Below are 13,602 nucleotides of genomic sequence, written 5' to 3'. Positions count from 1 at the left end.
AAACATGTCAGATCATAAAACCTGTTGCCACGATACTGTAAAAATAACCTTGCCATCACACGTTAGACACATTTCCTGGCTGTACTATGCAGGTTATGTAAGAGTGCAGTTATAACACGGGTGCTTGGCACTGTACTGCCATTCACTTCCAGAACAGATGTAAGGTGCCTCAGATACTAAGTTAACATTACTTTCAGTCTGTGCATCTCTAACTTAAGCCTGAAATGGAGAGCAGATGAGCTACCTGGAGAGCCAGAGCCGATTTTATGACCTCTGCCAAAACTATTATGACTTAAATCAGTTATCCCATTGCTACAGGCCAAATCCAGCCTGTTCAAGCTGCAGTTTTTGCTAATATGTGTCCATTTTATTCTATCATCCTGTTTTGAGAGCCTTATTTTTCTGTATTCTCTTGGCTCCCACCTTGACAGCAGCCTGTGTTTTCCCATTGAGACAAACACGCTGCTGCCTTCTGTTCCTCCCTACGCATCTCTCAGGAGATTCCTGACGTGTTTCAGATGCAGGGGTTTCATTTCAGTTTTAATACCACAGGCACACACAGCTCTTCTATACTCTGGGCACGCTGTACATTTACAATTCCTCCTACTTCTGTTCCTGACACTGCAGTGAACTCGCTCTGCAGCCAAACTACAGAAGCTCTCACATAACAAACCCAACAACAAACACACACACAGAGTTAGGAATGCCCCACAGTGCTGGTTTTAATAATCCCCCTTGCAGGCGGGTGTTTGTCAGAGGCTGTGAATAAGCCACTGTTCCAGCAGTTGCCTCAGCACTGCTCTGCCACCGGCAGCAAGGAGTGGGGAGAGTTTACAGCCAGAATTACAGCTGAGGAGCTGTATCCTTCCCTGTGCCCACCAGGTTCTTTAGGAGAGGCTCCAGCAATGCAGGAGAGTTGGAAATCCTACAGGCTGTGTCTGATGCAGTGCAAATGCTGTGAGTGATACCCGACCATGGCAGGCTGAGCAGTGCTTGCACACGGTTGTGGTGGTGGCAGGGCTGTCTCAGCCTTCCAGGATGCGATTGATCAGTTTCATTTCGTCTGCACTCATGGGGTTCAGGTTAAATCCCTTCAGCTCAGGTTTACCTGTAGGGATGTGCAGAACGTTGGGGTTTTGCTATAAGACACATGAAGCATTCCATGTGAAACCACACAGCAATGATGGCTCTCAGCATCATGAAGGTTGGAAAAGAGCCCTGAGATCATGAAACCCAACCCTGCCCACATCCCTCAGTGCCACATCCCTGCGGTGCTGGGTTGCCTGCAGGGATGGTGATGGAGAACCAAATGTTCCTAATATCCACCCTGGTTGTTGCTGTGTGCATCCAGCACGCTGCTGGCTGACAGCTTTACCAGGATAGGGAGGGAATGACAGAGCGTGAGGAGGAGCAGCCCCGGCAGCACTCACACATTGACTTCTCCCCAGCATCTGCAGCCAGACCTTTGCTGTTGGGGTTCAAGACCAGGAGTGTTTTACCTTGAGCTTCAAAGAGACGGTTGACCTTCACACGCAGCTCTTTCCGGAGGTTGTTTATCTCCTCATCCAGCTGTTCCTGATCTGAAAATAGAAAGGCAAGAATAAGGGGGTTAACCCGTGACATGGGGACCGGGGTTGAACAAGGGACCAACAGAGACCCTGCCGGGCAGTGTGAGCAGGGCAGGACGGCAGCATTGCTCTGTTTTAGCTCCGAGCTCCTCGGGGTGAGCAGATCCCTCCGTACCGCTCTGCAGCATCTCCTTGGCCTTGGCCTTGTGCAGCTCGATGAAGGTGCTCCCGAAGCACACCATGGCTTTCCCTGCAGTGAGGACCAGCCGTGCTCAGCGCTCTGCCCCGCACACACCGCCCCGATCCCGGCCGAGCTCCGGGACTCACCGTCCGGCTCCGGGTCTTTATGCAGCGCCCGCAGCGCCTCGCGGTTCCGGTTCCGCTTCACGTCCAGATCGACGATCTGCGAAGAGACGGGAGGGGATGGGGATAAAAGAGGGGGTCGGGGGTTGTCGGGACGAACCGGGTCGGGTCTCACCTGCTGCCGTGCGGCCAGCACGTCCTCGGCCAGCTCCTCCACCTCGGCCAGGTAGCGCAGCACAAAGGCCGGGTCCCGCGCCATGTCGGGCCGCTCCGCCCCGTCCCATCCCCGCTCCCCGCCGGGCGGCAGCAGCGGCCGCGCTCCGGAGTTCCGCATAGAGCGCCCCCGTGTGGACACTGCGGGAATTGCAGTGTCAATTGCTGACAATAGCAGGACACGGGGAAATGGTTTTAAGCTAAAAGAGGGAAGATTTAGGTTGGATGTTAGGGGGAAGTTCTTCACTAGGAGAGTGGTCAGGCCCTGGAACAGGCTGCACAGGGAGGTTGTGGATGCCCCGAACTTGGAGGTGTTCAAGGCCAGGTTGGACGGGGCCCTGGGCAACCTGATGTAGTAAAGGTGTATGTTTGGTGGCCCTGCCAGGCAGGGGGTTGGAACTACATGATCCTTGAGGTCCCTTCCAACCCGGCTCATTCTGTGGTTCTGTATGTGAATTGGCCAGGCAGTGCTGTGGGGCGGCTCTGAAACACGGGGTGAGATTTCAGGGCTCCCCTGGTGGAGCTGGGGGTTGGGTTCAGTCATTGCTTCCATCCCGGGGTGTTCTGTGGTTCTGTGGCTGCCAGGAGCGAAGCTCTCGGTGCGCAAATAATCCTCGGAGGAAGATTAAGCAGATCGGAAGATTACCGGCCTTAATCTCGTAAAGTCGTTTGTGACAGTTAACGGGAGAGATCTCGGTCTGTGGCAGAGTGTGCTGAAAGAAGAAGGTGCCCAGTGAAGTGGTGGAAATGAGCACTGCCCGTCTGCATCCAACCCCGTCCTAGTGGGGACTTGGAGCTCGATGATCCTTGAGGTCCCTTCCACCTCGAGCCATCACATTCTACGTGACAGCAGTAGCAGAGAGAAGCCTGATGTCCACCCTTGAAGCAGGCAGTGCTACTCAGCAGCTCACAGCAAAATAAAGGCTGTGGGTTTACCGTGGCCACACAGAGGGTTGCATGGGAGCTGCAGCTGAGCTGTGGCAGGAGGCATCACAAAGCTTTGGGCACCTGGAAAACATTCCCAAGGCAATGATGGCTGCTGGTGCCATGCTCTGCAGGCCTCTCCCACAGCAGGCCCTGAGCCAGATGCAAATCATCACAGCCTTCCTTCTCCTGGACCCGGCGCCGTAGGAAAGCTGCTTGCCTGGAAGCTGGACTCAGCCTGAAGGCTGGAGGCTCGTTCAGATTGATTGCATGTTTATGTGCCCTCCTGGGAACCTGTGCAGACAGAGCATGTGGTCATCCACTCGCTGCTATGGGATGGTTTGCATCTGTCTGTATTTTGTGGCATAAAGAGAAGGTTTGGGTTTCATCACGTTCCTTTTTCTTTCTTCCTTGAATCACTTTCATTTATGCAGCTCAGAACCCTCCCTGCCTGCCTGCTGACAGCTGCACAGGAAGGCTTCAGGGATGTTTATGGGGTGGGTTTTTTTTCCTTCTCATCTTTCCCTGTGATTGCCAGGGTCTGCTGTTAAGATAAATCAGACATCAAACCACAGTCACCTCGCATGCAGGCTTTGGATGTTCAGCTCCGCTTTGGAGGCAGCGTTTCAGGGTTTGTGGAGGAGGGGATCCCTCCTCCCCCTGCTTTCCCCTTGTCCTGGAGCTGTGTCCACCATCACCTGAGAGTTATGGAACCAGCCTGGACTCCCATGTTCAGCACTCAGACCCCTCTGCACCAGCAGCACTTCCCCCACCTCTGCACAGCCAAGGCTCTGTTCCTTTCCTCCTGGGATGTGGGCAGCATCCCATCCCCCAGCTGGGTGTTTGTGGAGGGGATCTATCAGGAGCATCTCAAGGTTAGGTGGCATTTAAGTCGCATTGCCCATACTAATACATGCACATCACAGGGAGCCTCTGCTCCCCTGGGCTGCCCAATGCCTTCCTCCCACAGCACATTCCCTGGGCTTTATGCACCAGCAACCCAGGCTCTCCCCAGCCTCCCTTGCCACTATGTGAGACGGAGTTGGAAAGTTGGCTGCGTTTCCTGGGATAAAACAGACTCCCCCTCACTCCGTGCTGCAGTGTGCGTACCGTGGGCCAGGCTCCATCCACGCGCTTGGCTCCTCCAGCAGCAGCCGTGCTTGGGTGAGCCTGGCAGGCTGAAACACAGCCAGCAGAGAGAGGCTGAGGCTGCTGTAAAGAGACAGCTGCCTCCATGCTATCATTCTCCCTGGAGACACCCTGCAAAGAAGCAAAGAGCCCCTTTCCCTCCTCTGTGGGTCTCTAAGCACTGCCGGGGATGCTGGCTCCATGCTCCCTGTACCCCACGACAAGGGATGCTCAGGACACGCTGCATCTGAACACTGATGGGCAGCAAATGGAGACGTGGAGGGGGAGAGCCAGGTCCATACACAGACCTTGGCGTATGGCCGGGTTATGAGGCTCCTCAGAGGATTTCCCCATGGCTGGGCTTGGTCTCAGCCCAGTGGGCTCCAGGTGCTGGGGGAAGCAGCCCCAGCAGCTGCCTTCTTCCCTCCTTGGCTGCCTTGGGTGGGAGCGTGGTGGCCTATGTCCCCGTGTCCCAATGTCCTTGAGTCCTCGTGATCCCTATGTCCCCATGTGTCTGTGTCTCTGTGTCCCTATGTCTCTGTGTCTCCACCTCACAGCACCTTTGTCCACCCTGGCCCTGGCTCTCACCACCCGAACCCATTCGGGGCCGGACCCCCGGGCAGGCTTTGCGGAGGCACACGGTCAGCGGGGCCGGACATTCATCCTGCGGCGGGGCCGCCCGGGGTCCGGGCAGGGGGAGGCGCCCGCGGGGCGCTGCCCTTTCCGGGAGAGGGGGAGCGGCGGGGCCGGGGCGGGGCCGGTGTGAGGAGCTGCCGGCGGGGGGAGCGGCGGGGCCGGTGCCGGTGCGGGGCGGCAGGGCCCGGCCGGAGGGAGCGGGGCGAGGCCGGGCGGGGGGCGGGAGCTGCCGGGGCGGGCTCGGCGGCTCCGTCCTCCCTCCGGAAGTCTCTCCCGCTCCCTCCTTTCTCCTCCTCTCCCCCGACAACATGGCCGCGAAGTCGGACGGCGGCGGCGGCGGCCCGGCCGTGAGGCTGGAGAGCCCGGAGAGCGGCGGAGGGCGGCGGGCGGGCGGCGCGACACCCCCGGCCCAGCGGTACCGGCTGCGGGACGGCTGCTGGGTGCTGTGCGCCCTCCTCGTCTGCTTCGCGGACGGCGCTTCGGACCTGTGGCTGGCGGCCCACTACTACCTGCAGGGGCAGCGCTGGTGGTTCGGGCTGACGCTGCTGTTCGTGCTGCTGCCCTCGCTCGTGGTGCAGCTGCTCAGCTTCAGGTGGTTCGTGTACGACTTCGCCGTCGGCACCAAGGACAGCGCCGGCAGCACCAAGGACAGCGCCCGCGGCCGCCGCGGCTGCTGCCGCCTCTGCGTCTGGTTGCTGCAGGGCTGCATCCACCTGCTGCAGCTGGGGCAGGTCTGGAGGTAAAAGAAAGGGGGCACGGAAACGGGGAGGGGATGAGCCTGATGGGGCTGTAGGGCTGCATCCAGCTGCTGCGGTTGGAGCGGGTGTGGAGGTAAAAGGAAGGGGCCGCAGGGATGGGATGGGGCTGGGTGGAGGGGCAGAGAACAGTAGGGACACGAGTGGGGATCCCCAGGTGCTGGGAGGATGGAGGACACATGTGAGGATGTCTGGGACACAGGTGGAGGATGGAGGTGGGCATGGCAGTGTGCAGCTGGGGTGGGCGTGGGACCCTCTGCAGCCACAAAAGGGGTAGGGGGTGGAGGGCTCCTGGCAGAGCCTGGCTACGAGCAGGAGCTGTGGGCGTGGGCAGAGTGTGAGGGGCTGCAGCCCTGCTGGGTGGCACAGGCCCGTTGTCTCTGGGTGGTGCTGAGCCTTGTGAGAGCATCTGCCTGACCATGGGGACCACATCCTGGGGAAATGCAGTAGTTTCTGCTGGGCACCAAGTGCCTCAGGCTCAGAGCCTCCTTTCCGGTTTCCCCTGCTCCTTCTTGAGATGCTGTGGGCGAGGAGGGAGTGGTTGTCCCCAGGTTTCCCCATGGGGCTGCATTTCTGCTCCCTGCCCAGCTGGCCCTGCAGGCAGAATGAGCAGCAGTTGGCCCAGAGCAGACTTGAGCCCCTTTGCACGCTCCTCTGCACCCTCTTCCAAAGCTGGTGGTTTCTTGGCACGCTCGTTTCCGTCTGAGCACCTTCTTTCCCTGTGTGATGGAGCCAGTTCCGCTCCCTCCCAGCTCTGCTGAGCTCCATCCTCTGCTCTGCAATGGAGCTGATGCCTTGAGATGCTGGGAGGGGAGTGCAGACAATGGCATATTCCTGAAACAATGCCCTGAGCAAGCGATGCTCTTGGTCCTGTTTTGGTGCTGCTTTCCCTCCTGAGCTACTGTGGCACAGAGGCTGCTCTCCTTGTTGTTGTCTGCATGTGCTTCTCTGCTGCTTTTCTTGGGATGCTGTGTGGATCTCTAACTTTGTTTCACAATGCAATGTGCTCTGCGTGAGCAGCTCCTGTCCTTCCCTCCCTGCCTGCCTCCCATTCTCTCAGTCCAGCTCTTGGTGTGGTGGGAGTGATCCCCCTCTGGGTGTACTGGGGAAGCTGGAAGGGAGGATGAGATCCCCAGGTCCTGGTAAACAATTATCCGGGTTTGGCTGGAGTCAGGTTGGGTTTTGCTCCCAGTTGAGTCAGCCACAGTCTCCTTTCTGCTGCAGGCTCCTAAGCCAATTAAAGTGGTAACTCACAGCACTGACCCTCCAGGACACGCTGGTTTCAAGCTGCAGCTGAGGCTCTTTCTAATCCAAGGATTTGGGATTTGCTCGGGTGACCAGTTAAATGCAGTTCGCTAAACCCATTAGTGAGACTGGATCCGGAGCAGGTGGATGTGACAGTTTAAGAAGTGTTAAATTATAGCCAAATAAACACTGCATGTGGAAGGAAGGCTTTTCCTTGGCCATAATGTTAGGTCCTCCCTGCTCATGCCTCCCTTCCTGCATTTATCCAGCCCTATAGCTAGGGCCACTGTAATTCCCTTGGCAGCTCTCATCCACCCCAATCAATCCCTGCATGGCCCCAGATGCACCCCAGAGCCCTGAAATCAGGATGAGGTGGGGATACAGGGAAGGGGGCACCCAAGGGACCATGGCCTGCATGGTGGCTGGGCATTGGTCTGCACATGAGGCTCTCCCCAGTGGCTCATCTTTGTGGGCTGTGTCGTGGATTGGCATGGCTGCAACAGGAAAGCAATTTTCTCCTTGTTTTAATAAGGTGATGAGGGACGATATCTCAAATTACCTGCCAAAAAATTCACACCCTCTATTGTTCACTCTCAGATGGTGTGGGAGGGGAGGTCCTGTGGCTTCTCACCTGAGGATGATGGCCTCTGGCATTGGAAGAGCCAGGGTTAGGGTTAGGATTGGCATGAAAGTTAGGATTAAGACTCTGCTTTTCTCCCAGCCTTTGCAAACCTGGATGACAGTGGGACCACAGGCATCAAGAGGAGATGGTTTGAGGGCTGTGTTAAGGCTGTGAGATGGCTGATGACTGTGGGCCAGTGCTGTGGTGCTAGGGGTGAGCAAACAGACCTGCTGCCTCCACTGCTACCCCAACCCTCCATAGAGATTTCTGTCAGATTGGGCTTTTTAATACAAAGGAGGTGGTAATTAGCCCTAAGAGCTCCCTCGGTTGGTTTCTGCCTCATCATCAGTTTTTTTGAAAATTAAATGATTTTTTTTTTTTTTTTTAAAGTAATTGATTCTGTATTTCTCATGCAGCTGCTGCTGCTCTCAGTTCATAAAAACCTGGCGGTGCTCCGTCAGCGCGCGGGGATCTTTTCCTGGGCTGAAACACAAACGGCGTGATCAAATGCATAACAAATAGGAATCAGCATTTCATTCTGGCAAGTTGATGGCAGATGAAATCTCAGTTTAATGAGCTGACAGGAAGGTGGGAGGATAACTGTGCCCCATGGAAAGCAGGGGGGTCTGAGGGCCACTTGTGGAGCGGTGAGGAGCCGCAGATGGGGGTGTGTGTGGTTCCCCAGCCCCACCCCAATAACACTGTGGTGCTGGATGGAAATGGTATAATTTGCAACTAGGGACGTCATGTTTGGCTGCCAGTGCTCAAAAGTCTCTGGGAGGTTCTCAGGGATGGGTTGGCAGAGCTCAGACTGTGTCCCCCCAGTTTCCCTCTGCTCCTGCTGCTCTTTTTGGCCACCCCAACCCCTCCAGCACTGGCTCATGGCACAGCCCTGCAGGATGTGGCCGTCACCACCCGGCACTGGGCTCTTCTCCAGAGAGGAGAGGCTGCAGAAGGAGCCATACGGAGCAGGGATGTGGAGAGGGAGAAGCCAGATGGGAAGGCTGAAATCAGCCCGGCTGAGTCCTGGCTGCAGCAGGGCCCTTGGGCTGCCCTGACTTTGTGTGAGCCAGGACAGAGGTTGCTGGAGCAGGGCAGAAGGGTGATGGAGCCTGGCAGGAAGGTGACGGAGGCAGCTTTGGAGGATGCTGCAGGCAGTGCTGCACCGACACCCCGTGCCCCTGCCAAGCATCACCAGGAGCCCTGTGAGGTTGGTGTCGCTGCCTTCCCTCCTGCATGCTGTAGGAGCAGATGGTGGTGGCAGCAGGGTGGCTTTGGGGTCTGGATCGCAACAGCTGATGCCCCCCCCCCCCCTTCTCTAGGCCATGCAGCCCCCAACCCTGCACCAGTCCTGTAGCGGTCACTGATGTGGGAGGCACTGGGACATGGCCACAGAGGGAGCAGGGCTGGCTTCTGCTTCCTCCTGCTGATGGATGAGCTGAAAGTGCTGGGATCAGGGCTTCTCCCAGTGCTCACGGGCTAATGGAGTCGACTGACAGCATTTTATGGATCTGTTATAAAGGCCATCAGTTTGTGTGACATTTTTACTAGGCTGGGAGGGAGCTTTATGGTCTGACTTCCTTTTGCTTAATCTTTCTGTTTTTGTACTCATTTGTCTCCTTTTTCTCCTACCAAACCTGAGAGCAGTCGGTGTGGAGCAGCCTGGGCACATCCGTCCCTGTTTCCCCTCCTCAGTACATGTGTTCCCTACAAAGGACACGGCATTTCCCTGAGCCTTGTTGGCCTGTTGCCTTGGGGAGGGCTCCCGGTGACTCAGTGGTGCGTGCGTCGGTGCCACGCATGGCTCCACTGACCCCAAGCACAGACCATATGGTTGTGTCCAGGCCCTCAGTCCTGCCAAGAGCCGAGGCAACACCGACACGGTAGCTCCCTGTGGGCACCCTGCACGACCAGCTGGTCCTCCTGCTCCCTCCTTCCTCTGCCCAGGGCAGGCAGGTTGGGCTGTGAGCCAGCCAGGACCAAAATATCCCCTTTGAGAAGCAGCCTGGCACAGTGATGGGCTGCGAGCAGGACACCTGAAATGTGCAGGAGATGAAGATTGGGGTCATGGCTGGGGGAAGGAATGAGACCCTTTGCTGGGAAGAGGGGAGCACAGGGCTGGATGGTAGTGGCTTGGCACCAGCACCATGTGCAGCATCCCTGCTGCCTCTCACCTGCTGCATGAGGGTCTCCACGGCCTCGGATGGGAGGGATGTGCCATGTTGCAGCAGGATGGCAGCACCACGGGGCATAGCTGTGGGATGCAAGCATGGCGGGGGCTGTCCTCAATGCTCCCCCCTCATGCAGGTACCTTCGCACGCTGTACCTGGGGCTGCAGAGCCGCTGGCAGGCCGAGAACCGCCGCCGCCACTTCTACTGGAGGATGATGTTTGAGAACGCGGATATCAGCATGCTGAGGCTGCTGGAGACCTTCCTGAAGAGCGCACCACAGCTGGTGCTGCAGCTCAGCATCATGGTGCAGCAGAATAACATCGAGGCGTTGCAGGGTAGGAACCTTCAGGTGGTAGGGAGGGGTCAGGGGGCTGCAGCCTGGTGATGGCTGGGTCCCTTCCTCGTCCCCACCCCATTCTCATGGCCTCTGTTCCTGCAGGGTTCTCAGCCTCGGCCTCGCTCGTCTCCCTGGCGTGGATGATCGCCTCCTACCAGAAGGTGCTGCGGGACTCGCGGGAGGACAAGATGCCCATGTCCTACAAAGGGGCCGTGGTGCAGATCCTTTGGCACCTCTTCACCATCGCTGCTCGCGCCATCGCCTTTGCCCTCTTCGCCTCCGTGTTCCAGCTCTACTTCGGCATCTTCATCGTCACCCACTGGTGCATCATGACCTTCTGGATCATCCAGGGCGAGACGGACTTCTGCATGTCCAAGTGGGAGGAGATCATCTACAACATGGTGGTGGGAATCATCTACATCTTCTGTTGGTTCAATGTCAAGGAGGGACGGAGCCGCTACCGCATGTGCATCTACTACATCATCACGCTGTCGGAGAACGCTGCCCTCACCATCCTCTGGTTCCTCTACTACAACCGCAAGACCATGTCCGAATTCAACGCCTTAATCCTTGTCTGTGTGGTCAGCTCCAGCTTCGCCCTCGGCATCTTCTTCATGTTCATCTACTACTGCCTCTTGCACCCCAACGGCCCCATGTTCGGCCCCAGCTCTGGGGGCTGCATTTTCCGTCAGCAGCCACCCCCAGCTCCGAGTTCCCCTGTGGACGCGGTCACCAGCCCCCCGCGCTCACTGCCGCGGACTACAGGGGGGGAGAGGGAAGGGGCTCCAGGGGAGCGGGACAGCTGTGTGCCCGTCTTCCAGGTGCGGCCCTGCGCCCCAACACCGCCAGCCACCCGCACCCCGCGGACAGAGGGACCCGTCATCCGCATAGACCTCCCCAGGAAGAAGTATCCAGCCTGGGATGCCCATTTCATCGACCGGCGCCTGCGAAAGACCATCCTGGCTCTGGAGTACGCCTCGCCCAGCACCCCGCGCCTGCAGTACCGCACGGCTGGAGTGTCTCAGGAGCTCCTGGAGTATGAGACCACTGTGTAGGGCGGGGGCGTCCCCTGCAGGGCTGTCCCATCTCTTCGCAGCGTTTTGCCTTTCTTTTCGGTTTGCTGGCACCGAGGGGTGGCCGCGCCGAGTGCCCCGCGGGCAGGGGCCGGTGAGGTCCCTTGGTGCTATCCCCCCACGGGCCGGCTGCACGCCGGGGGCTCGTCCTTGCCAAAATACCTCACCTGTGCCTGAGCCGCCTGGTCGGTGGCACAGGATGGGGCTGTGAGGTGCACGGGGGCAGCAGGGACCCCGCTTTGATGAGGGGCTTTGGGCACAGCGGGACATGGCACGGGGGAATGTGGAGAATGTGGGTGCTGGGGGAGAGCCATGGGGCTGAGGTGCGTGGAATGGGGCTGTACTGGAATCTGGGGCTCCTGTCAACCCCAGGGAGTGTGTGGAATAGGGCCAGGGCAGTCCCCCCTCCCACATTCCCCTTCATCTCAGACACAATTCCCCCACAGATGCTCCAGCCGTTCCCCCACCCCAGGGGTCACTGCTCCATGCAAGGGGCACAGACTCTGGCCCTGAGGCCAGTGGTGGGGGCACAGCACCTCTCCACCCCCTCCTGCCCTCCTGGGAACCACTTCATCGCATTGTGTTGGTTTTCACCAGATGGGTGACATTCTGTGCGACATTTTCTACCTCCACTGATGCTGGTGGGGCAGGGCCTGGCTGGCACTGGGAGGGCTGTATAGGGCAGTGGTGATGTGCCCTGGGGCTCCCCAAAATCGCATTTACCCTCATTCATTCTCCCCTCCATTCCCCAGCCGGGAGCATCTCCATTCATCCCCCATCAGCATCAGCCCTCCCCCAGCTCAGCGGTGGGAACCTGAGCCAGGATGATGCCCCCAGCCCCCTACTGCCTCCCCGGAGGAGCAGGACTGCCCTGGGCTCTGCATTTGAATGTGTGCGTGGCTCGGTCCCAGCCCGCAGTTCCCCCTGCCCTAAGGGCTGTGCTGAATGTACCCCCACCCTGTGTTTGTGCTCCATGTCTGTGTGTATGTGTGTGTGTGTGTGTGTGTTTGCAGCTGGGTTCGCAGGGCAGAGCTGCTGCCCCCTGGGCACACATCCCACCCAGAGCCCCCCACAGCCCCGGTGCCTTCCCCCAGCCCCGGTGCACCCGTGGTGTCCCATGGTGCTGGGAGGTGCCCATCGGGCTGCATTGCTTTTCTTTCCCATTTCTCTGTAGCTTGGGGGATGACTGCAGGCTGGGGTGGGCCATGTGGGGTCACTGGTGCTAACTGGTGCTATCTGAATGCCTCGGAACCTTTCTGGAGGAGGGCATAGAGCAGAGCTGGGTCTGGGCAGCGGGCTGGGCCCCCCCTGTGACCCTCACTCCTCCCCTATCACTAGGAATGGGCAAAAAAAATCCCACTCTGTCCCACCGAACCCCAGGGCAGCCCTGGCTACGTCCCAGCAGAGAAGGCGGCCATTATCCTCAGGGAAGTGTGATGGGAAGATGGGAGCCAGCTGGGAATGGGGCAGCCGGGTACCAGCAGCTGGGAGCCTCCCAGCCACCAAGTAGCTGCTGTGCTGGTGCCATACCAGTACCGTGCTGGTGCTGGGTGTCACAGCCCTGTGACTGTAACCACCTTGTGGAGCCACGCCACCTGGGCTGAGGTGCAGCCCGTGCCCTTCCCAGGGGCACAGGTCATAGGGACTCTTTTCTATGCACTCATGCCACGGTACCCTCAGCCCTGGGCTGGTCCCATGTTGGGATCAGGGCAGGGGTTGCGGTGTGGGGCAGTGTGGGATGGCATGTGGCCACTCCACTGCTCTGTCCTCATGGCCCCCATGCCCAGTGGCTCCCCAGCCTGGCTGGATGGGAAGTGCCAGGGCAGCCAAGCCCAGCTGGCAGCAGTGATGATGGCAGCGGTGTCAGGACAAGGGCGCTTACTGGAACTACACCAAGAGGGCTCAAGCCTGGGGCAGAGCTGGGAGCTCTGGGAGGCCTCAGCCCTGGGGGGGACAGTGGGACCACCCCGAGTTCAGGGAACGGGGGATGCAGCTCAGACCAGGACCAGGCCCCGCTGCTTTGGGCTGGGGCTGTTTCTCCCCAGCAGGGACTGAGGGTCTCAGCCACATCCCCCCACCCCGGTGCTTGGGACCTGGGAGCCCGGCTGTCACGTACTGTAAATACTCTGTGTGCCACCTTCTTCTCTGGGACCCTCGGAGCGGGCAGGGGATGAGCGAGAGACCGGGGTCTGACCGAGACTTTTTTGTATACCACAAACTTTTTGTATATTTTTAATTTTGCTGCAACATGAGATATTAAATTCATTTCAATAAGCACTGCCTGCCAGAGCCTTTTCCTTTCTGGAGTCAGGCTCAAGGCCCTGCAGTGGAGCTCCCAGGATGCTGGGGACATCTGAGGGCAGCTGTGGATGTGCCACCTTCCTGGAGCACTTGGCCTCGCTGCCTTTGGCAGGGAAGGGGTGTGTGGGCAGGATGTGAAGTGCTGGGGAGGAAATTGCTGGACACAGCCCTGTTGCCAGTGATCCCGGTCCAACCTCCTGTATGCTGAGGGGCCCTATTCCCCGTCTGACCCCCAGACCCAAAGCGGGGTCCATGGACTGCCCTAGAGTCAGAGGGTTTGGGGCATTGCCATGTGGCCTCAAGATGGAGTCCTCCTCCATGCCAG

At 58.7% G+C, this 13,602-nt stretch overlaps 2 protein-coding genes across 3 annotated transcripts; one reads left to right on the top strand and one right to left on the bottom strand.

The window, feature by feature from the left end:
- Positions 1-697: 697 nt before the first annotated feature.
- PDRG1 (p53 and DNA damage regulated 1) lies at positions 698-2,153 on the bottom strand. 2 transcript variants are annotated; one of them, XM_015882029.2, is made up of 5 exons: positions 2,047-2,153; positions 1,896-1,971; positions 1,744-1,818; positions 1,500-1,580; positions 698-1,108 (listed from the first exon to the last, which is right to left on the bottom strand). In XM_015882029.2, exons 1-5 carry the CDS (start codon positions 2,128-2,130, stop codon positions 1,026-1,028), a joined length of 399 nt encoding a protein of 132 aa, XP_015737515.2. In that variant the 5' UTR covers positions 2,131-2,153; the 3' UTR covers positions 698-1,025. The 2 variants fall into 2 exon arrangements, with proteins under 2 accessions (XP_015737515.2, XP_085376567.1); XM_085520441.1 differs by lacking the exon at positions 1,744-1,818.
- Positions 2,154-4,935: 2,782 nt separating this feature from the next.
- On the top strand, positions 4,936-13,250 carry XKR7 (XK related 7). Its single transcript, XM_015881784.3, has 3 exons — positions 4,936-5,511; positions 9,702-9,901; positions 10,006-13,250. Exons 1-3 carry the CDS (start codon positions 5,081-5,083, stop codon positions 10,956-10,958), a joined length of 1,584 nt encoding a protein of 527 aa, XP_015737270.2. The 5' UTR covers positions 4,936-5,080; the 3' UTR covers positions 10,959-13,250.
- The last annotated feature ends 352 nt before the right edge of the window (positions 13,251-13,602 follow it).

The sequence above is a fragment of the Coturnix japonica genome, chromosome 19, assembly GCF_054131305.1.
Source record: "Coturnix japonica strain WE chromosome 19, WE-NBRP24, whole genome shotgun sequence".
NCBI classification, from domain to species: Eukaryota; Metazoa; Chordata; class Aves; order Galliformes; family Phasianidae; genus Coturnix; species Coturnix japonica.
This window is presented reverse-complemented; position numbering and strand designations above follow the sequence as displayed.

Bases quoted from the DNA above. Each gene is read 5' to 3' on its own strand.
- PDRG1 (XM_015882029.2), bottom strand. From the start codon at position 2,130: ATGGCGCGGGACCCGGCCTTTGTGCTGCGCTACCTGGCCGAGGTGGAG. The intron at 1,819-1,895 runs GTGAGTCCCGGA...TCCTCACTGCAG, and splicing joins TAAAGACCCGGAGCCGGACG to GGAAAGCCATGGTGTGCTTC. The intron at 1,109-1,499 runs GTAAAACACTCC...ACATCCCTACAG, and splicing joins CCGTCTCTTTGAAGCTCAAG to GTAAACCTGAGCTGAAGGGA.
- XKR7 (XM_015881784.3), top strand. From the start codon at position 5,081: ATGGCCGCGAAGTCGGACGGCGGCGGCGGCGGCCCGGCCGTGAGGCTG. The intron at 5,512-9,701 runs GTAAAAGAAAGG...CCCCTCATGCAG, and splicing joins CAGCTGGGGCAGGTCTGGAG to GTACCTTCGCACGCTGTACC. The intron at 9,902-10,005 runs GTAGGAACCTTC...CTGTTCCTGCAG, and splicing joins TAACATCGAGGCGTTGCAGG to GGTTCTCAGCCTCGGCCTCG.